This window comes from Anopheles gambiae, chromosome 3 (assembly GCF_943734735.2).
Source record: "Anopheles gambiae chromosome 3, idAnoGambNW_F1_1, whole genome shotgun sequence".
Lineage (NCBI taxonomy): Eukaryota > Metazoa > Arthropoda > Insecta > Diptera > Culicidae > Anopheles > Anopheles gambiae.
The window spans coordinates 4,646,885-4,669,565 of record NC_064602.1 but is presented as its reverse complement, the minus strand read 5'-3'; the positions used below and the strand labels follow the sequence as shown (position 1 = coordinate 4,669,565).

The 22,681-nt window shown below is 46.8% G+C and overlaps 1 protein-coding gene across 7 annotated transcripts in view; it reads right to left on the bottom strand.

Moving 5' to 3' along the window:
* Nucleotides 1–22,681, bottom strand: part of LOC3291640 (protein abrupt) — a 109,725-nt gene that overhangs the window by 66,465 nt on the left and 20,579 nt on the right. For 6 of the 7 annotated variants that reach the window (XM_061653642.1, XM_061653640.1, XM_061653643.1 and 3 more), the window contains 5 exons: nt 2,381–3,434; nt 1,764–1,879; nt 1,313–1,508; nt 901–1,233; nt 567–771 (listed from right to left, as the gene is read on the bottom strand). In XM_061653642.1, the coding sequence (XP_061509626.1) occupies nt 567–771; nt 901–1,233; nt 1,313–1,508; nt 1,764–1,879; nt 2,381–3,052 (1,522 nt within the window). In that variant the 5' untranslated portion in view covers nt 3,053–3,434. Of the gene's footprint in view, nt 1–566; nt 772–900; nt 1,234–1,312; nt 1,509–1,763; nt 1,880–2,380; nt 3,435–19,229; nt 19,328–22,681 lie in introns of all 7 variants that reach the window. The other variant, XM_061653641.1, reaches the window with a different exon arrangement.

The following is a 22,681-nucleotide window of genomic DNA, read 5'->3' as shown; positions in this document are numbered from 1 at the left end:
TTACAAAACTGACACTATTAGTACAATTTCTTTTAGTGTTAATATATTCAAACAATTTTGAAAGGTTAAAAGTTGTTAATGAAACCATAAAATAATATCAGAAACAATAAAACACACGCACACATAAACACATGTGATAAAAGAAAAAAAACAAACTTCAAATCAATCTCGTAAAAACCAAACAAACACTACCAAATACCAATTGTGATAAATAAAACGGTAACACGGCTCGACATTCTAATCGCGTTTCTCGTGTAAAACAAAATTAGTAACCGAACATGTCTTGCGGGCGTCCTGAGACTTTCCACGAGTAAGGGTGGGGTAAATAATAGTGAAAAGGTAGTTTGTAGATCGATTGTGGTAGTAGTATTAATAGAATTACGGAGAAAACGACTATAAGTACTGGGGCGCAAGGGGGAACTCTCTCGAACTCGATGGAAAGCAAACGTATTACAAACAGTCGAGTACGAGGGTGATAGAGTGAGATAAATATATATAGAGAGAGAGAGAGAGACAGGAAGAGATAGGTGTGTGTAACGCGTAAAGACAAGGGACGAGGTACTCACCGAAGTTGTCACCATGCATGCCGGACGGGCCCGGTATTAGCCCGGGAATGCCTTGCAGACCGAGAAACGGGAACGATGGCCGGGTGTGTTCGATGTTACCATTGAGACCCTCGATGTCGTCACCGTGGTCCGAGGCTGCCGTGTCACTGCTGTTCGAATCTTCACCACTGGCCGCGGTCTGGAGCGAGAGCAGATCGGGATGTTTCTGGATGGAGTAGAGAGGTTCGAGCTGGAGTTGTGACATATGGGTAGGATGCTCGCCGGCACGCTCGAGGCATCCACAGCAGACGGGACTGAATGATGGGCGAAATGATGCGGGATGATGATCACTTACCGAAGGTACAGTTAGCGTGGGTCCACCCTCAAGCGCTTGACCGAGTAGCGATTCGCGCAACTCCAAACTTCGGTCCCGCTCGCGATGATGATGGTGATGGTGCAGGTCATGCTCGGACGATCCGCGATGGTGGTGGTCCTTGCTCTTGTCCTTGGAGCGATCGCGCTCGCGCGTTAGCGGATGCTGCCCGATCGGTAGCAGATCGAGCGGAATAGGATCGTCCGGACTGAGACCGTGCTGCTTGCGGTACAGCTCCGAGCTCTTGGTACGCTTCTGTGGCGGCGGTGCTGGATTATTATCATCCGGCAGCTCCCATGGTAACGAGGTGGAGGTCTACACAGCGGGCGGAAGAAGAAAGGGACAAGAGATTAGTCAGCAAATGCTTTCCAGCGTGGCGTGCGGAATGTATTACGGGTGATGCCTTCAGTTCCTGGACAGCAGGTGTCGATAATGATGAGTTCAGCATGGACGAGTTGGCGGACGTTCGGCCGCCGGTTGGGTTGCCGGTCGTAACATCTGCCAGTCCGCGCACTTGCAGCAACTGGGCCGTTTTGAGGAAATCGCTTAATTGATCCTGGCCGATGTGTACCTCACCGTTGTACATAAATCTGGGGACGGGACAGAACGAGCACAAGGATGAGGATTAATTAGCAACGTAGTTGTGTTGTCATCACCCTTCGGGTTGGGCGAGGCGGCGGAAACCATCCACCCCTCGCTCTCACGCTCCTATTCTGTAAACACACGGTAAATCTCTCCCGCACATTGGGTGTAGATATCTCGGGCGTGATTATTGGAGAAAGGGGTGGTAATTTTTGTTTTTGGGTTCTCGGCATAGCCGGGCTGGAGCTAGTTTTTGCACTTACCGCAGCAAATTTTCGATATCCTCCGAGCGTACGTCACGCAGGATGACAATCGGGTGCTCGCAGGGATTCGCTTTCAGCAGCTTGCGAAAGTAGGGACTACACGCGCTCAGCACAACCTGGAGTGATTGGGAGAGAGAGAGGAAAGCGAGCAAGAGATTAATGGGATTTGTCTTTCCACACTGGAGCGCACGGCACATGGAGGAGACACAGCGAAAGGGAAAATTGGCCCCGGGTGTTTGAGTTTCCACGGGGTAAGTAGTTCGAACTGGCTAGTTAATGCTGTCGGCTACCTCTTTTCACTACCGTGGTGCCGATACATCCGCTCGACAGAGTTTTATGCTAATTTCGTTTTAATTCGTCCAACATCACATCGGACGGACTGCCGAAGCTGCTGTCCGGTAGAGGATTTACCTAATGTAGGGAAGCGTCGGTGTTGAGGTTTAATTACAAAAGGATGGAGGAAGAAGAGCCGCTTCAGCAGCGCAAATGTAATGAAGATGTAAAGTTTGGAATGGATTTTGGAATTTCGGAAGAATGATTGATGTCGGTTTGTTTTACTCGGTACTCGGTAGCGAATTTGTGTGAAGTGCAAACCCCCACAATTTGAATCTACCCACCTTGTGTGCGGTGAAAGATCGCGAATCGCAGGCAATGGTCACGTCGACAAAGTCCTCCTCGTCGCGCAGATGCCGGAACGAGGACAGGATCGACGACTGGAAGTCGTTCCACTTGAGGGCGTACTGCTGCTCCGAGGGCGTCGGTGACACACCGCGCAGCCGGTTCTGTAGTGGATGCTGGTGGTGTTGTTGATGCTGATGCTGCTGATGCTGATGCTGCTGTGAGGATTGCTGATGGTGTGACGACTGATGTTGCTCCCGCTGCTGCTCGCGCTGCTGATCCCGCAGCAGGTGATCGATTTTGCCGTCGCTCAGCGACATGGTGCGGCTTTTGCCGTTGTTGTTGTTGTTCGCGCCGGATCCGTTGCTGGCGGTGCTGCCGTTCGAGTTGGCGCTGAGGGCGCCCGAGGCGCCACTGTGGAGCGCGAGGTTGGCCACGGCCAGTCCGCCGCCCGTGCTGGTACCGTTGGTGCTCTGGTCGCGGGGGCTAGTGTCGCTCGTGTGCAACGGTTGGTGCGTGTCGTTCATCCTGAGCTGCGTCCCGGGTGCTGCGACGGTCGAGGCCGTGGTGCTAACGCTGCTGCTGCTGCTGCCGCTGCTAGTGCTGCAGCCTGCCGCAGGGAACCGTCCAAAGTTCTCACTCTGCTGGGCTACGACGGTTGCTGTCGTCATTCAATACATCGATCGGGGCTTTGTTTTTGTCTGTGTGGTACGCGTTGTTGTGGTTTTCCCTCCCGTTTTAATCGTAGCTATGTAACAGCTCTGTTTTTTTTCTCTCCAAAGGATGAACGAAAAAACGGAAACAAAAAGAGAAAAACAAAACCACCGCGCCTCGTTTGCTCCGTTGAAAATCACTCGTATGTGAAGTTATGCACTTCAGTAGGAATCGTCTGGACGAATAGTATACGCTGTGTTTTGCCGCATCATCTGATGCAATAGTTTACTTAGGGTAATGAAATCATGCAAGCCATCAGTACCATCATCCCGGTTCGGAAGGCTCAAAAGAGACCTTTCAGCGCTTTGCTATTTGCACTTGGTAGTGTAGGGACGGAATCTGTACGGGAGAGAAAGATAAAAACAGAATTGTCAGCATCAGAGCGAGAAGTTTGCAACATATAAAACCAATTAGAAAATTAAAATAGTTCCATGCTCAAAAAGCATCTTTTTTCTCAAAACATCCTCGATTCGTCGACCAAAGGGAAAACAACGCACGCGCTAGTTTGCCGGGTTTGTTCAGCGTTCTCACTTCCATTAGCGCACACCGGTAGCAACATCGGTCAGCGCCAGACGGTGGTAACTCACAACATGGCCCAAGATTTTTCCCCTTTTTGGGGCATTGAATGTCTTAGTTTCGGAAGTAGTGTTGGTGGTAGTGATGGGTGGGTGGGATCGAAAATGAGGTAACACGAGTTTGTCGTTCGTTTGCCAAAAAGGAGGATCACCTCGACCTGGCTGGACAGTTTGATGGTTAATGGCTTTGTCGTTGCCAGCTTTGTCCGGTGTCGTTTGCAATTTTGGGACAGCAACAAAAAAAAAGGTCCAACGGTTGTGTCATCTGCTGGAATGTGCACCGAATCGGGAAAAGCAAGCACCCTCAACTCCTTTGCTCTAAAGTCGCCAGCAACGACGCCACGGTGAGAAATTGAGTTAGGGAAAAGGGTTCGTTTTTCGCTCTCAGATTCCTGAATCGCCTGTCGCCTGTGTGTGCGTGTGAACGCGCATGCAACGTCGGTGCAATTTTCAGTCGTCTTTTTATGCGCTTTCGTCGTCTGTATGCTCTCAGTATGCTCGGTGGTAGAATGTTTAACTTCCAAACAAAAACAATGCTCACAAATCTAGACACACATACAGTCGAGAATGGTTGTTTTTTGGAATGGTGGAACACACGAAATTAATCGAGCTAGCTCTCTTTGCGATGGAGGAGTGTTGGTGCATTTTCGCGTGTATTCTCCTCGGTGGAGAAGAGATCGAAAAACGGTACGGTTCTCTTAAATCAAAACAAGGACCATTAATTTATATTTTGGTGCGCTTGCTCTCACCATTACCAGTACAGCAATGGTGAATGTTGTTGTTTTTGCTGCTGATTAAGAATGCAGACGAATAAAAACGTATTTATTTCAATGGTAAATTTTTAACTCAAAGTTTCATTCGTATACTGTAGTTTTGTTGTAATAAAACACAACTCTACATCTAACCAACGGTCTTGACTAAAATGTAACTGCCCTTGCAGTAGCCTCGCCTCAATGGAATTATTTATGAGACAGACATTTGTTCAATTGCAAAACGGCATCTTATCACAGCAATACCGGAGCAGATAATCATGCCACACGACATGACCCACATCATCGACATTAACTCGCGCAGCCCGTGATGCGATGAAGAACGTTCCCGATCACGGAACAGGGGGGGGGGGGGGGGAAGGGGGGGGGAGGAAACACATCGTGGCACGGTGCGCTACAATTTGCATGCCGTACTCATAAATAAACAGCGTGGAAGGGCAAACCGATTCGCGAAAACACAGCCCTGTTGACCTCCGGGCCCTGGCAAAGGGCGGGAAAAGGGGAAGGTGCGTGGGGTCGGTGAGGTTGCACGAGTGACAAAACGCCCGGGCTGGACGGTCGGGCGGATGACGGTGATCGCTAAATTGCAGTTAATCATTTCAAATAGCTTCAAATGCTGCTGCCCGCTGGTTTTCGGTCTCGTTAGCCTCTCGATTTGTCTCTTCTTGCCTTTGTCTTGTGTGTGTGTGCGAGTGTGGCTTTATTTATGTTGTGACTGGCCCCGAGAGACCTCCGAAAGCATTTCTCTACCGGTGGGAGGGAGAGAGAAGGAGAGTTTGCAATTTCTAATCCGCGCAAAGATGATCATGTGTGTGTGTGTTGTATCCGCCGCCGCTCGCGTCTTCCCGATGATGAACGACTTCTCGAACTGGTAAACGGAACAAAATAATAGAACGTACTTGATGCTCGTGATCGTTGTAGTTAAGGTTGTCGTTTTTTTCCTTCCTTTCGCTTGCTTAGCCAGCTTCACCGAAGAAACGGCAATACAAGTGGACAGACAAACCTTGGGCAGGGATTAGTTTAACAAGCCCAGCCCATTGCACGGCTGCAATCATAAATTCATGCCCTTTTCGTCTGTCCGCCCACTTTCCACCGGCGGCAAGGGCATCCGAAACCCAGGCGAACATCACATCACCTGCCTCACTACACGGGGCTTTATGCTAAAAACTTTGCCGCACGAAACATTATTAGACCACTTTCCTCCCCCCCCCCCCCCCACCTCCGCAAGTACCGCGATGCATCGCTTCCAACCAATGAATAGTCATGATAATGGCAATTAAGATTAAATATTTAAATGATTCATAGGGGCCGTTTGCGCTGTTAGAGAAAATAACGCTTAATCGCTGCATATTACCAGTAATAACGGTGGCTTAGTGGTATGGAGGGCGTTTTTTTGTCGTTGTTGTTGTTGCTTGGTCGCTGCGGAGGCCATGCAAGTGCAAGTGAACGAGCGCACGTGACGTAACTGATGAGGAGAAAGAGTGTGGAGCGGGAGCATGGGCTGGAGTGGGTGGAAAATGCAATTACGAATTTCATCGCCAATTCTTTATCGCTATGCATCGACCAGAAAGGAGTGGTAAAGATCAGTGGAAACACATCAGAAAGAGAGGAAATGATGTCTTATTAGGGTAATAATTGGTTCTGGAAAAATGGATTTCCAACTAGTGTTTGCGCATTGCGTTGGATTGCTAATATTAATTTTTTCTTAAGTAAACACATTCGAAGCCGAATGTTCGCGACACGCTGTTCACAGCTGTTTTCCATCTTGAGTAAAATTGTTTCGTCGTTGTTTACTCTTCTATCTCCTCGTGGTGCAAGTCACTTTTCCCATAATGGCTCGATCACAACAAGCAAAAAAAGGGATGGATTTTAATTAAACCACGACCGTTCTGGCCCATCCCAAACACTTTCGGGGCTTAATGGAAACCATCCGCATGGCGACACTTGCACGCAAACCCGACGCAAAACCGGCGCCGGAGCTACTTGCGCACATATGCATGGCAACGCCGACGCGCGCGCACAACGTGTCTCAAGCTTGGCGTTGCGCGTTTTCCTTCCCCTGGTGCGCACAATCCGCGCGCACTTGCTCTCTTTCCAGCCCTTCTCCAGCGCTTGCGGAGTGCGGAGAATTATTCAATTCGCGTTAAATTCTCCCGTCCGCCGATTGAGCCGATTGAGTAGCCCCCGCATGGGACTTCTTCTGCCCGGGTAAGAGGACACGGTCTCCGGCTTCCGGACGTGCGCATTTTTTTTCTTTAGCCCGTACACTTGTATTGCCGAAAAAATTCTCACCATCACGGCTCGGGGCACGATTTTGACGCGGTAATCGGATAAAATATATGTATGTGCTTAAAAATAAAACTAAGCATGGATAGGATGCTGGTTTGGACGGTCTCGATGGAATGCTGGTTCCATCACGTGGTCCGATTTTCGATCCGTCGGATGGGAAAGCGTTGCGGAGGGTTTGAAAATAATCAGAGAAAAAGAACAAGTGGTGATTTCGCTTTCAGAAACATGAGTTTGTGTGTTGTTTGGATTAGAAAAAAATGGAATTTCTATCACCGTGAGTAGTGGTTGGTGCGCATTACTACTAAATTTAGTTGCGCCTCGTTTGATGACAATTTTAAGACGAGCGCAAGATTTATTGGCCCGCACTGCAACCCCACCCATATTGGAAACGCAATCAAAAATAGCTTTTTCGCCGTGGCACCAAGGTGGCACACGATTCAATAAATCAAGCAATTTCGCCTAAACAAACACAAACGATTGAAAAAAGGAAATGAATAGTGCATGAAATGAGCTCGCCCCAAGCGCACGAAGCCGCAGCCGCGAATTTTGGAAAGGAAATGGAAGCCGATTATCTAAAGCAAGTAATTAAATTCATCCTCCAAGCAAAGGCGAGCGGCTGCGTAAGCTACTTTACCCGATCCCGATTGCCGTATGCAATCGCAATCGCAGCGTGAAGTATCGGCGCTGCGGTGGAAGCAAAAACGTTGCCGCGTCGTGAAAGTTTTCCCCCCTACACAAAAGCACGGCCAGCGAAACAGGGGAAGTTTCGAAAAGGGGGAGAGATTACCTATTAAATCTCACACATTTCTTGGCCGTTCGTTTCGATGCTTTTCGTCATCTCATGTCACACATTGTGAGTATGTATGGGTGTGTGTGTTAACTAAAATTAATCGAACCAGCAAGACGCGCGGACAGTGCATCTAAGCAAAACGGGCACTGGGGATGGAGTCATGCCGACTTCCACGGATAATGGAACCGTGGATAACGAGCATGAAGTAGCTAAACTTGCAATAAAATAAACTGTTTGCAAATGTCTTACGTGATGTTTGGTTTTGACAAAAAAAAACTTAAAAGTAACAGAGTGGCTACATCCATCACCGGTAATCAGCATGGAGAAGGGCCCCGCAGAAGCTGCCATTTTGAACGTAATCAGCGTAAGGTAGCGTGTGTTTTGCGTGGTTACCTTCGCCGTTTCCTGAGCGCTTTCAAACGGACAGGTGTCAGAGGGACTGGAGAAGAAGCGAGTGAGCTTAGATTGTATCTATGAACCTTGCGCACTGCAGGGGAGCACCTGAATTTCCGAACGGCTTTGATTGCGACAGTCCGAAAAGTCAGCAGCTCGCATCTTTGCATCGTTTATCACTTGCCGGTGTGTGTGCGTGTGCTTTGTTTGTATGGGGAAAAGATTCATTCAGTGCGCAAGGGGGTAGAGAGGGGAAGAAATCGTCACCATTGTGGATAGTTAGCTAACACGAGCCCCTGTGGCTGAATATGGATGTGAGTGTCCAAAAACAATCAGCAAATCACTTTCACATCTAATGCCCGCTTGAACCGAAGCAAACGCACACACACACACACATACTTGATCAAATAATGAGGCTGAGTGCTGCTTGGAAGAGCAGCAGATCAGTTTTTTTCGTACACGGTGGAATGAGCCCATTCATAGCTGAATCGAGGAAAGTCTTTACGTTGTAGCGATAAGAAAAGGCATTTTTTGAGGAAAGTGTTATTTTTTAATTGTTTTTGTGTTTCTGTCTATTCGTATCAAGTACAGTAGAAAGAGATGTAATGTGTAGCGAGCATAAAGCATAGGCAAGAGCGCGCAACCGGGTGGTGATAACGTTCATATCGTTCACACTTTCCCCTTTCGAGGAATGTGATGGAACTGTTGGAGCTTTTGAAAGTGAACCTCTACAGTAAAAACATGTTTTTTAAGATGCTTTTGCAATTAACTCCGTACGATTAAACCCTTCCTTGTCTTTAATTTCACATTGTGTGCGTGTGTGTTTACACGATCACCTGTTGCAACAGTGTACAAATCTTTTAAATCATGTTCGTTACTCCTTTCCATCCCCCACTCCTCTCACATCATTCGTCATCCGCTTTAATCCCGATGTCGCAGTGTGAAAAGGCATCTGAATCGCTTGACCTCAACATGTGGCCAGCTGAGCCACAAAAGCCATACGACCGCACTGGGGGTGGCATTGGTGTGTGTGTGTGCGATGAAAATGGTAAATCATCTCTCACCAGGAGGAATGACAAAAAAAAGGAAAAAGAAGAAGAAAAAACACGATCCAAAGATCCTCATGCTCACTGGGCAGCTATTTTACACTCCCGGCAACCGCCAACCGCCACTCATCAATATCACACCGCAGGATTCCATTATTCGATTCAATAAACCATACAATCGTTTCAATATTGAAATTAATTTTCAACCCCTTTCCTCCCCTTGCTGTCCTCATTTGAAGGCTTTTTTTTAGTTAGTTCGCTTGAGTAGTGGCAGATTTTTTTTCCTTTCCAATTTATTTGCCTTCATGACGTGGTCGGTGTGTGGTGGCGTATTTCTCATGGTTAGCGAGCATATGCGATTATCACTTAATCGAAGGTGGAGTGGAACAGGGTTAATGGAGGGCAAATTATGTGTGAAAAGCGAGCGGGAGGATGTACTAGTAGTTGTTGTTATTGTTTCACGCCACACTCAGGTTGGTGTGGTCAGGGTAAGGCAACAATACTAAAAAAAAAAGAGCTATTTGTTTTCCACTCATTACAGGACACAGCAAAATCGATCCCGTGAGTGGTGAAGTGTGCGCAACATAAAAAAACACACATCCACCAAGAACGAATGGAACAAGCGAGGCGGAGAAACGTTTTTGTTAGCGGTATGAAAAATGGAGCGAGCGAAAAAAAGCTGGAAACAATTGCATTTAATGTGGTTATTTATTAAATTCCCTTTTTTTGTTGTTCAATTCCATTCTCACACACACACACACGCACAGTGCATGAAAAAAGCGGCTGGGAATGGGTGGGGAGTTTTCACTTATTCTGATCCATTTAAATTTTCCATTTTGATCAATAGGTTTTAAACGATTGTTCAGCCCGTTCGTGTGGCTTTCGCACCGATCATTAAGCCCGTATTGGTATGCGCTGCTATTGGTATGGATAATAATTACAAAACCCAATCGATATTACAACCATTTATCAAATTTATTTTTCATTTCCAGCCATCATCGTGCCTTGGTGAGGGAGGGAGCAGAAAAATTGAATATAACACCAACATTATAACAATTGAAAAAGTGGAGCTGATTGGTAGGCGCCCTGCTCGTACTTTTCCCTTGGGAAAGGGTTGGGAATAATAAATAAAATGATCGTTTTAATTAAATGTCGGTTGTTAATGCTCGAGTGTGTCGTGCCAAGTGGAAAGTTGACAAAACAAAGGTGAAGAGCAGAAAAAAAATATGTTTCATTGCACTGTCAGCTCACACCATATGATTGCAGTTTGGTCAACGAGCAGTTTTTGATTTTTTAGCTTTCGGTTTGGCTTTTTTACGCGTCTTCAAAAAGTGATGAAAATGAGCGCCTTTGTGTTGTTATCTTCGCTCGGTGTAACCCATAACATTTACCAAAACTGTCTCAGATGTTGTAAGACGCTAGATGCCCATTTTCACAGGTCGCTCATTATAATGGTAAAATAATGTATCGCACAAAAAATCTACAAACTATCATCGTTCGTCGTTCTCCTTGGGTGCGTTTTAAGGCGATCTTGTTCGCTGGTTCGCTGTGTTGCGCCGTCACTGTCATTGAGGCTTCTATTAGCTTTATTTCCTCCAATTGTTTTACGATGGCGGTGTTCGAACAAAACAACACACACACACACACACATATGCAGGAAAAAGTATTCCGTGTGCACGAATTTGATTCGCGCTGTAAAAGTTTGTGAGCATGAAATCGGTTTTACGACCCACCAAGCGGTCAACCGATTGCAGCTGCCCCACACAGCTTGACCGAAGCAGAATTATCTAATACTGTGATGGGATGAAGGATGAGAAGGTGAGGGGGGAGTGATGAAATTGGATGCAATAGCGCGGTGCAGCCGGGTGAACATGCAGTGCAATAAAATACAATTTCAAGGATGGTTATCCGATGATCGTATTTTGGTTTATACCAAACGAACAAAAAAAAAGACAAGTGGTCAAAAAGGCAAAAGGCATCGATAGGAAAGAAAGGCCACCATCACATCCATGGAGCGTGCAATAAACAAGATCACATGCATAACATGCACATACACATACAGAGAGGCAGTTGTGAAATGAATATCTTGTATAAGGAGGGGAGTGTGGCTTTCGTAGTTTACTTCCCTTCCTCAAGTGTGAAGCTAAACATAACCTGCTGCTGGCGGGCAATGGCGATCGAGGTCGATCAAAATGTTGTACTTGTTTTGATTAATCGTCGATCGAATTGAGGTTTGTTTACATTTTGTGGAGAAAGCCCTACTGCAGCAAAAAAATGGGCGATGAAGCAGAAATGTGGTAAAAAAAAGATGATTTATTTGGATCATAACAGTAAGAGCAAATAGCTTTACTCATTGCTACTGATTGCTCCGATAAGCTGCAGCAACCCTCTCGAAAGAGCCCGCGCCTTTAGTGGCAAATTGATTGACGAATAAAAGAGATTAAGAAAAGCATAACAAGAGGAACTGATGCCAAGCCCAGCAGCTGAGTACCAGGCCAATAAAATCTCAGTACCGTGAGATAAACCAACCCGCCAAGAGAGGGCAACAGAGACGAAGCAACAACGAAATGTGTTTCGATTACGCTGCACTATTATTGAAATGTATTTAAATACAAAGCAAAACCACGCATTAGCTCCCGCCGCTCGGATCTTTGTGTCCATCCTCTCCCTCATGTGTTCCACAGCGTTTCCACTCCGCTCGATCGCTCCCGCTTATCCAGCTAAATTAAAACCCCTCAGAATTCATCGAGCACACATGTGCGGGAGAGCGCACCCGCACGTAACCGAAGAAAAAAGAAGCACTCGATTAAGCGCGTAAATGTACTTCAAACGGTTGCGCGTCGCTCTATGACGGTAGGAATTAATAATAGAATCTTGAGCCACCACTCCCTGCTCACCATCATCCCATCGCATCTCCCCATCACCATCACGCCATCAGAATTCGGGTGAGGCAGACATGTTGTAGCAGCCGCGGCTAAGCACTCAGCGATGATTTAAGATTATTGTTATTATTGGCTCCTGCCGGTAAGCGAATCATCCCCCCCAATGGCAGGAGCAAAACGGGAAAGCGAACCCCCAATGTGATGCTGAGGAGTAAGCGAGAAGCGGTCTCCCTTCCATTTCATTGCCTTTTCCCATTGCTGCCGGTGCCGGGGATTAGATGAAACCGAAACGGAAAGGGGTCGGGGTACCGAACATTTTTAAAACAATATCCCGGAGCAAATCCCAAAACCGCGCGGGCGAAGATGAAGTGTAATACCTCATGTGCAATCGTGCACTATAAAAACACTTGAGAAAAAATGTGGCGTGCAGATGTGTGGCGTTTCGTCCACCGTCCCACGATCACGAACACGACGCAGTGGCTGGCTTGGTGATGGGAATTATTCAATTAAACCTCATGTGACATGGGGTATGGGCCGTTCTTCAGTGTGTTACTTTGTCGGGTAGCATAGCACCATGGTCGCTCAAAGTGACACATCTTTTGGGCGGTGGGGAGAAGGACACATAATTGGGAACTTCTTGTTGTGTGACCTTCAAGGCAGTGTCAGGGTGGGGTGACGCATTATTCGATGCGGATGGTAGATAGAAGTGCGTTGTGCAAGCTCATTGAGCACTGGGTAAATATTTGATTATTTACAATGATCTGCCTTTTTCCGTGGAATAAACAATTCGATTCATTTTTAATTTTTTTTTTTGGAAAACGAGGTCGAACCTAGAATGCAAACAAACAAGTGGAGAACCTTTTCTTCTCACCTTCTTTTTCCAGCTCATTATGCTCGACAGGTTTTAAGAAATCCCCGAGCGGCACCAAAGTGTATAATTTAAGTAGTTGCCTTTTTATTTTTGCCCTCCCCCACCTTCCCGCTCCAAAATCCTCCCTGTTTCGCCTCAGGACACTTTGGAGGATCTTAAAACGACACAAAACGACTTCGCGCAGTTGTTTCGCTCAGGCCATGATTGTTAGTACGTACTTCAACACATTACGTTTTATTTTATTTCGCGTTTTATTACACCGACACTGCCCGGAGGGACGGACACCCTCCCACGGTCACCATCGCTCCTTAACGGAGCCGTTTATGCGGCAGCAGAATGTTACACACCGGAAGGGCACGGGGACATTTCACTGTCATACCACCCGGGGACCGTCGTCTGCAGCGACACGGCGGTACGGCACATTGTCAAGTACTTACTTTGGCCCCGCCTGAAGGAACCAACACGCTGCCGATCATCCGGTCCTGGCCACTTGGTAGCCGGCTTGAAGTTACATTCTTCCTCAAAGCAAGACAACGGACAAGAGGAAAACAAAAATCCAGGAAAAAGGGTACAGAATAATAAACTCACTGCTCGGGCCGTACTACTAAAACGGAGCAGTGAGGGGGGAAGGAATAAAGTTTTGGGTGATATTTTCCTCCCACCAAGCGGTACCACAAAAAAGTGGGTTGCCATTGGGGTTGAAGCTTGTTGCCCGGTGGCACCCGGATGACAGTGCGCTGCTCTCGATGCTGACGAGCGCTTGGTACGCGCGCGCGCGTGTAATAAAATCGAAATAAATGATACAACCGATTATATTTTGTGGGAGGAACAAACGGCAGGCACGCAGGTCGGACATTATTGCAATGAGGAAAAAATGAAGTTGTGTGCCCGACCGCGCACCCGGTAGGTATGACTTTATTTGCTGTCGCGTGTAAATGTAAGCAGAGTTCGAGCATGATCGGAGGTGGCTTGATTTGACAATAAAATTACAGCACGCGCAACAATCAGTTCGTAAAAAAGAATCATTTAGCCAATATTGGGTTGGTGATTGTTTTTGGATTGATTGTATTAACGAAAACGATTGTTTGGGTCATGACACAGTTTGAGAAGTACCTTATAACTTTTCTGAACACAAAAACTAACATAAACTAAAACTAAAACTATTTAACATCCAAACCTCCTCAGCATCTGCCAAACAGCAAACGGAATTCGGAAGGATAATGAGCCCTCCGGAAGCAAATCGAAATTCCGGCCATGCCTGTCTGGTTTTGGACGGAATGGCTAATAAAAAGAAATGCGTACATAGCCACCACTAGCAGTGTATAGACGACACTAAAGAATTTAGTGCAAAATCTCTATCGACAGCACAATCCAGCCCACCAGTCGTGACGAGTTGGTTGAAATCGAAATCCTCCCAAAACACGTCCTACCTTCTGCTGCTGCTACTGCTGCTTTCTATTCCGGACGTATGGCACTCGATTATGTTCCGTTTGCGTACCTTGCTCAGTCAGGATCAAGCGCAGCAGTAACAACGCCGGCCAGGATCGAGCTTGAGTGGTTCATTTCGTCATAAACAAGCATAAATAACCACATCGCGTTCGCACCGTAAAATCCCTGTACCGCCTGCCCTACGCTAAGCTAATAAGGTGCCGTCCCTGCGCTCAAGTGCTTGAGAATCCTCCAGCAGTTCCTGCTTCTCACCTTACTGCTGCTGGATCTTGCAGGGCTGGTCTTGCTCTTTTTATTAGCTTATTTTTATTCCGCTTTCACTCAAGCCGAACTCAAGTTCAAGCAGGGGGAAGGCTTTGATGCGTTTTTTTTTGTTGTGCCGTTCGTGGTGCGTGTGCTTATTTCTTGCTGTTGCTTCCGGCTGCTGGGGAAGCCGGTTTAGCCACGAGGAGATGAGGAAGGGGGAAAAATGTTTTCCCCAGGACAAACCGGCCGCCGAGATATTTTCGCCCATCATTTTATCTCATCACCCATCATTCCCTCCCACGAGTATCAGCATCATCATCAGCATCATCGACCGTCGACGACATCGTGTCTGTCGTCATCGTATTCGCCATCATCGGGGCAGACCGCATGAATCGGAATTCCCTTCGGTGCGGGGGTGTGCGCGTCAAATTGCGTGGTGAATCAGCCTCCACCGTTCGTTTTTTTTTGTGCGGCTGCTTTTTTATGCACTACCCAGAAGCCCAGACTCCCTCATACCTTTGAAGCAGCGAGCTTCCAAGAACGGGGGTGCTCCATTTGCTTGAAGGTGTGTAATCTGGTCAAAAGGTGACGGTAACGATGCCGCGTTTAAGCGATACCGAGAGTTTTTCCCGCCCTTGCGGCTCAATTCTTCCACCGCGGAAAAGGTAGACGGCCAAGGGGACACACAACACATCCTTACTACGCTTTTACTACGCCCCACGTTCGTACGGGATGAGCATCGCTCGTTCGTTCGTTCATTCGTTCTGTTTTGTTTTCTTCCACCGGCCGTTTTCATCTCAGTTTTTCCCATCTCCTTCCGTTGTTTGTGAGGACTTTTTTTGTGTGGAGTGGAGAGTGAGGGTTGTGTTTTGGTTTTTCTTTTTCATCGACGGGGGTGTGTGTGAATGTTTTTTTTTTGTGCGTGTGTTCGCCGAACCGCAAAACCGCCCAACCAACCGCCGTAACGAGACGACCTCGGGCTGGCTTTTTTCTGGCGGTTATTTTGGCGGTTTCTGCGCTTGTAGCCGAGCTTGTACTTGTGTTTATCTGTCTACTGCCTGCACCACCCAGGTGAGGCAGGTGAGAAGCTCAAGTGAACAAACTGAACCGGGCCGTTGCAATCAAAAAGTGTTGCTCATTTGCGACTGTTTAGTAGCTGTTTAGGGACTGTTTGAGGCGTCCTAATAAAAATAGGTCTTTGTGCTGGAAATGGTGACTCTTTTGCTACATTTTTTTGTTCGAAATGTTTTCCCTACCACGTCTTGCAGTCACGACACATTGTCGCATGAGTCTAGCATGAGTAAAATCGAGCGAAAAAACGTAGCAATTGCTCCGACAAACTTTGCTGTCCATGTATGCAACGAGCGTATCAAGCTCCCCGGCTCGTGCCCGCGTTCACATTCACGAGCTGTAATAAATCACGACGCCAGCGATGCTGTAAAAGTGGACTTTTCGCCGCTCCGTGGGACCTATGGCCGCACACATCCACTGCGCTCCCATCTAAAAGCTGACGAAAGCTGAGAGGTCAAAGGCGACAGCACCAAAATACGGATCTGGCGTATGTAAACTTTTGCCTTGGGAGGAGCAAAAAATGAACCGTGAGGAAAGGATTTGGGGAAAGCGGATGGTAGCGACACACACACACACATACACACAGACAGCTCACCAAAACGCTTACACTCTCCGATGGTGTTAGCTGGTGAAAAAGTATTAAAAAGTTTTAAATCAATATTTTCCCACCGGCCACGGGCCGTCGCGCCGACGTTCCTTTGCCCCAACGTCCGCGTTGCCATCCCGTCCCTTCTAGATCTGCTCGAGCGGAGTTCACTCACACACACACACAAACAATTTTTCTCCCACTTTGTCTCCCATCCTTATCAACGCTGGTGCCATTTTTTGCGCCATAAAGCAAAACCACGCTACACAGACGCAGAGGAGACAATTTGTCTGGGACAGCGGAATTTTATGTCAGTCAGTCACCATCAGCCATCAGAGCGTGGTGAGCCAGCGTGTCCACCGTCCCTTAGGCGCACACCCTGTGCAAGAAATCCCCATCTTCCCCCTCCTCCTCCTCTACGCTACTACCCCTTCTTTTTATCGGGAAAAAGGGAAAGATAATTTTATTACGGTCCAAGCGAGTGCCGGAGGAAAGGCCTGCTTTTCACGAGATGCTGCTGCTGCTGGCCCCGTTTTATGCTGCACACCCGTTTTCATGCTGAATTCGGACAGAACGCAAAAATATCCTAGCCGGTCGGGTTCATTCGAAAATGTTGCCCTCCCTACGCACACACACCCGTCCTTTCCTCCTCGCTACGATGGTTTGGTGACTTCCTTTTGGCCACCGAAAAGCACTGAGTGGTTTATGGCCGAAAAGTAATAATTTTTATGAGCCATTTCTCGGTCGCTTTCCACCTCGTACCCGTTTTGCTGCTCGGTATGACTCGGGCGGACTCGAGGCTCGGTGTAGAAGATTTTTGCCGGATCCATGTTTTTTTGCCGGCCCACTCGCTCTCTACACGGCGACAGACTCTGCTGCCCCCTATTGTCCACCGAGACCTAGAAGGGAGCATGAGTTTCCCTTGGCGAGTCGTCTGCAGTGGCGCGCGTGGCCGAGCAGTGATAAAGGAAGATGGATAGGAAAACAATCGCATGGAGAAATAAAATGCGGAGTGAGGAGTGGAAAATAAATTTTTACTCTTGCTCGAAGAGGAAGAGTTGTGCGCAAATGCCATGTCGTTTAGTTGGGTGTTTTGTTACTTTGATCGGATGAATATGTTATCACGTGATTAGAATTACTTTTACTGCAAGACAGATTCATACATAGAGTAACATTGACCATTAAAATGCTCTTATTGCTGTGATAGGTCCTAAGCCTAGAAATTGAAAGATCAAAAGTAAGAAGTCAAACTCTTCAGCTATCTAGAACTTCATTTAGTGTGAGAAGATTTTAGAAAGATCTTTCTATTGCACAGCAACAAAAAGAGGAGAAATAAATATCCAACTGTACTGATAACTGTAGTAAGACGCATTCCCGGCGGCCGTTCAGCCGTAGTTGTCCTTTTTATGGCTTTGTCGTCCAGATCTGGAATCCTTTTGGAAGGATCCTTTTCATTCCTACAACCAAACTCACCGGACACTGCTACCAGAGATGGACAAGAACCCGAGAACCATCGAGGGGAAAGCTGGGAACCCGTTCAAAGGGATGAAGATGTTTTTTGTGGACGTGGTCTTGTGGACTCCGGGACGCTGATAAACAGGGACCGATGGGTAATAAAACCAAAGCCCAGCCGGTCGAAAAGAAATTGGGTGAAAGGAATGGAATTGAAGAAAGGAGAAACGGTCGTAAAAAAAAAAGAAAACCCAAAAGTCGTAGCTCTTGGCAGGCCATAAGACGGACGGTATGCCGTATCCTGACAATGTACGATCACTTGCGACGTCAATGCGTCATACACCGAAAGCAGGGGAAAGAGAAATGCGTGGGAAGGTTGAGAAATCTTGGCTTGTAATGGTTAATGTTAGGTGAGAATGTGTTGCCTGCCACTTTTGCTAGCTGGCACACTGTTTTGATGGACATTTCCCTTATCAGCTGATGCCGTTCTCGTAGCTTTTTCGTTGTACGTTGTAAAGGCCTTTGTAAAGAAGGGGCTTGCTTATTGCTTCTCTCACTCTCTCTCTCGCTGTTGCTGTCTTCCCTTAAAGAGTAAAAAAGGAAGAAAGGCATTTCTTTCCCGTGCCACATCACTGATCCTTGGGTCCAGTTTTATGGGTTACCATGGTTGTCTGCCCGTTGCCGGTTAGTTGATCCCGCAGCCACACAGCAAACGCGACGATGTACGGAGAAAAACACATTAAATGAAGATTTCGGCGTTTGATTGTAATAATAACATTCGAGAGTCAGGATCAGCTTGGGGTTTTTAATGGAAAATGTATCAACCACACTGCACCACACAGTGCTTTGCTTTCTCCTCCGAGGACGGCATAAGGAAAGGAAGAATAAAAAGGCCCAAGGATGAAACAACAGCAGGATGAAACACATTTAGACGAAAGACGCATTCGCTGTTCGCCATAAAAAGGGGAATGGTTCAAATTGAGGTTAAAAGGCACGCTGCTGGCCAGTAATGAGTTGTGGAGTGTCTTTTTGGTTCTTTTAAACCAAAAAAGAAGTGTAGAAGTGTGTAGAAATTGACCCCCTAGATGGATGGATGCTGCGGTGTAGTTATTTTTACACAAAATCAAATTTCAAAAAACCACTTATCGGTCGATCTTGGCTGGTTTGGTGGATGTCCTTTCTGTCGGTGGCGGTTGACTGATGCGGTATGAATTGAATTTAGACTCCATTTTGTAAGGAGTCGTTCCTAGCGGACGACGATGTAATGGACTTAATTTTGGTTGCAAGGAATGAACATTTGTAACTTAATTTTAATTTAAGAGCACAAGAAAGGTTTGTGTTCTGTTAATGGATCAAAGTGGTCAGATTTTTAAAAAGTGAATTAAATTTATCAGGTCAGACGCAATGGTCAAGTACAAGTCAGCGAACTAAGGACCAAATGGCATCGTATGAATGGCAGCATTACACTATGGATGTGTGACAATATGCTAGGTGTTACTTAATGGCCAATTTATTCCATAAAACCGCTGTCCAATGTCTCAAGGTCAAGCGCAGCCGAATAAAAATGTGAATAATAATAATATCTTTGTCAGTTCCGCGTTCGTAAGCCAGCAACAAGGTTTGGTATGCAAGTTCGGTTCACTTCTTAGTTGCCAAAATGCTTGGAACGAATTTGGAATTAAATAAACACGTCCATACCGTACTGCGTACTTACAATGCGTCGTTTCGGCACAAAACTTCATCCGCGGACGTCGTACGAATAGGGAATTTAAGGCCCCATGGGCGCAGAAGAAGAGGAAAGTACACACACACCTGGAAAGGAGAATAAAGTGGAAGAAGAGGGAAACATTATTAGCACGGTTTGCTTGGGTCGGACGGATCGGAAACGTGACGCGGGAACCATATTTACTTGCGCAACTAGCACCCGGTGAGCGCAAAAAAAAAGTGAAGAAACAGTCAACTCGCTTCGAAAAATTAAAGAAAACTAAACGATCAATGTGCGACATGTGCCCCCGGCGTAAGCCGCCTGTGCCCGTGTGTATGGATCGTGATTAATTGATTAATACCTTAGCCGGGCCCGGGCAAAATGGCCAAGGTTTTCGCAACTTTTTGCTTGATGGTCGCGAGTGCGACGTGTATGCGCGAAAAAACACGTTGTTATTGATACGGCAAAGTGCGGCCAGAATGGCTTGCCTAGAGCGCTCATTGGCGCTAACGGGTGGACGGTAATGGAAACAGTGGCTGAGGTTGTGTTAGGCTATGAATGGTCCTTCCCTCCCTCCCAGCCACTTGGGATTCGTAGGACAAGATCCAAAACGGAACACAAGAGGAGGAAGACACACCGAGCCCGAGCCCGCCCGTCTTGAGCTCGTCCGTGAGCAAACAGGAGGTAATTGTAGTTTGAATACTAATTAAATCTAACAAAAGCTGCATTGTGTGTGAGCGAGCGAGTGAAACCCACCGGACCCACTGTGCGCACCATTGGAGGGAAGTAGGTACAGCACAAATAAAAGCATCAACAGCCACGGACAGTGGTGGAGCCGCACCGGGTCTCGCACTATGTGGTCATCAAATCATGCTAATAGTGTTTTATTAAAAAGTCATAAAACTAAGCCGCGCGTTGCCACGCTCCATGTTTGCTGGGTGCTAAAGGCACTCCCGGCTAGAAGAATTCTAGGCCTGGCCGGCCTCGGCGTGCTGTAGATGATGTACAAGCGCTCATAAAAGGGTGATCGTGAGGTTCGTTATTTTTCTCGAGTGTCGACAACAATTGTGGTGCATTGTTCTGGTATTTGGATTAGGGCTTGCACAATGAAGTCATAATGGATGATAAGATTACTTAATTGAAGGAATTTATACAAATTGAGAAGTTTCAAGCCCAATTCAAATGATTTTTATTTGAAATATTACTGTAAAATGGTTTAAAATTTAACAAAAATGATATTGAAAATTAAGAACACTTAGCTTCACTTATTAGCTTAAATCGATTGTAACTCAACCCTGTTTGCATAAAGGTCGCTCCGGAACGAATCATCATCACACCCGTTGGGTGGCGAGTGCATTTGTTTCACCCTCTTCCTCCCCGTTCCCACCCCATCGCAAGTGTGCAGGTGCATAAATGAGATTTCACTCAAGTACGACATTTAGCGTATCGGCAAATTGACACATTGCGACTCGCTTCGATGAGCTCGGTTTGACCCTTCCCCGTCCTTTACCTCCTTTCCGCGGAGCGGCATGCGGGCGCGGTTGACCATCCGCAAGCCGTAACATGTTAATCAACCCGATGCGAGTCTCGACTAATTAGCGACCATTGCACAACGCCAACAACGGGTTGACAGACATCAACAGCAGCAGCAGCAGCAGCAGCAACGGAATGGTAAGTAAAAACAGTTACTGTACCAACGACAGAGAGCGAGAGAGGGAGATTATGAAGAGGGAAGGGTGGATTTGTTTCATCAACAGAGAGAAAGAGATGCAGTGTGAGGTGGTAAAAAGAAGAATACCTAATCAAAATGAAAATGCCGTTGTACAGTGTGTCGTTAACCACACGGGCATGAGTGTGGAAATTCGTACCGCGCGCATTCCAACACAGATGACACTGAGTGGAGTTTTTCGATGGTCCGATGCATCGGTACGGTTGCTGAAGGCATAGATTACAAATCTCTAAAACCGATTGTGGTCACAGATTGATTAGGAGCGGAGATGAAACAATAAAACGAAGCATTTTTGATTCGATTACACCTTTTTCACAATCTATTTCCAGCCTTCCGCATCCGCGTTTTTTGGTGGTGGTAGTGGTAGGTTTATAATTATCTGTAACCTTCAAACATAGCAAACGGAGCACAGACACACACACACAAAAAAACAAACCTCCATACCCATCACGCTCGGGCGAATAAAACACATCATCGCAGCCTGCCTGCCTGACTGGTTAAATTAGATCTAAGAGCAAATCAAACGCGATGGCGATATGATTGACAGGCGAAATCGAGCGACCATATTAAGGTCTGTGCAAGGCAAGGCAAACGACACACCGACTGGTTGTGTGTGTGTTCAATTTTCGGCTAGGTAAAGGCTCGCCAGCGTTGGTGCTACGTGTTACTTGTTTTCTAATTACTATTCCATTACCACTATCATCCATTGCTCGGGTGGCAGTCCTTCATGCAGACACGCACCCGCGAACACCGAAAAATAAAAAGAAACCGCTTGTGGTCCAAAAAAAAAAACCCCCCCTCCGAACAAATCCCACATGAGGTTGTTTCCTTTCGTTGCACGATCGTGAGTGCAGAAGATGAAAATAAATAAGTGTAACACATGCCGAGGGGATGGAAACGAGCGCACGGTACGAAAGGGCAATCGTAGTTTGCTGCCATTGAAGTGACTCCGGCCAGAAGGTGCCGCCAGAACCTCAATACCACAAAAAAAGCCACCGAACCGTCACGATCACTCGGGCCAGATAAGCTGGGGAAGGCACAAAAGCTGGCCGCTGTGTGGTGGAGCGGTTTGTGTGTTTGTATTAATAGTTTCTAATCCGCGGACGAAACAAAAAAAGTGCGCAGGGCTGAGCGGGCAAAATTATGTGGTCGGTCAATTTTGAATTCCTCCCTCCCGTCCATTACTGGGTGGAATATCTTACTTACTACGACGCAAGAGTTGCAGTAGCTGTCTTCGGCTGTCTTCAGCAGTCGGAAGGTCTTTTGCGTTGCTGTTTCGATGGTTGCCTCTATGCTGCTTCGTATGTTGCACCCATGCTTCGGGCCGGTTTTGTCGAAAGGATCGAGGTTCGATCGAGTGTGCGCGTGGGCTTTTACACGTTTCGTTTTCGGTAGGAGTTACTAGCCGGAAAGTAATGGACGCGCTGATGGTAATTATTTATTAGTTTAATTATTCCATTGCCGTTTCTTATTTGCTTCCCTTTCGCAGCTTAGTGCTTTATTCAATGAGGGCTTGATTAAAATCTTTTCACATTTCACAGTGCTCCCAAAGTCCCAACATCGTTGAGTTTTTGGGAGGTTTATTTTCTTATCTTGAAAATTACCCCCAGCAAATGGGCCGAGGGTGCATCTAGTTTATAGCGCACTTGGACTAATTTAAGGCGCACCTGAACGCTTCATAATGCAGAGGTTGAATCTCTTTGTTTGGTGAAGATTCGACTTGATTGTTGTA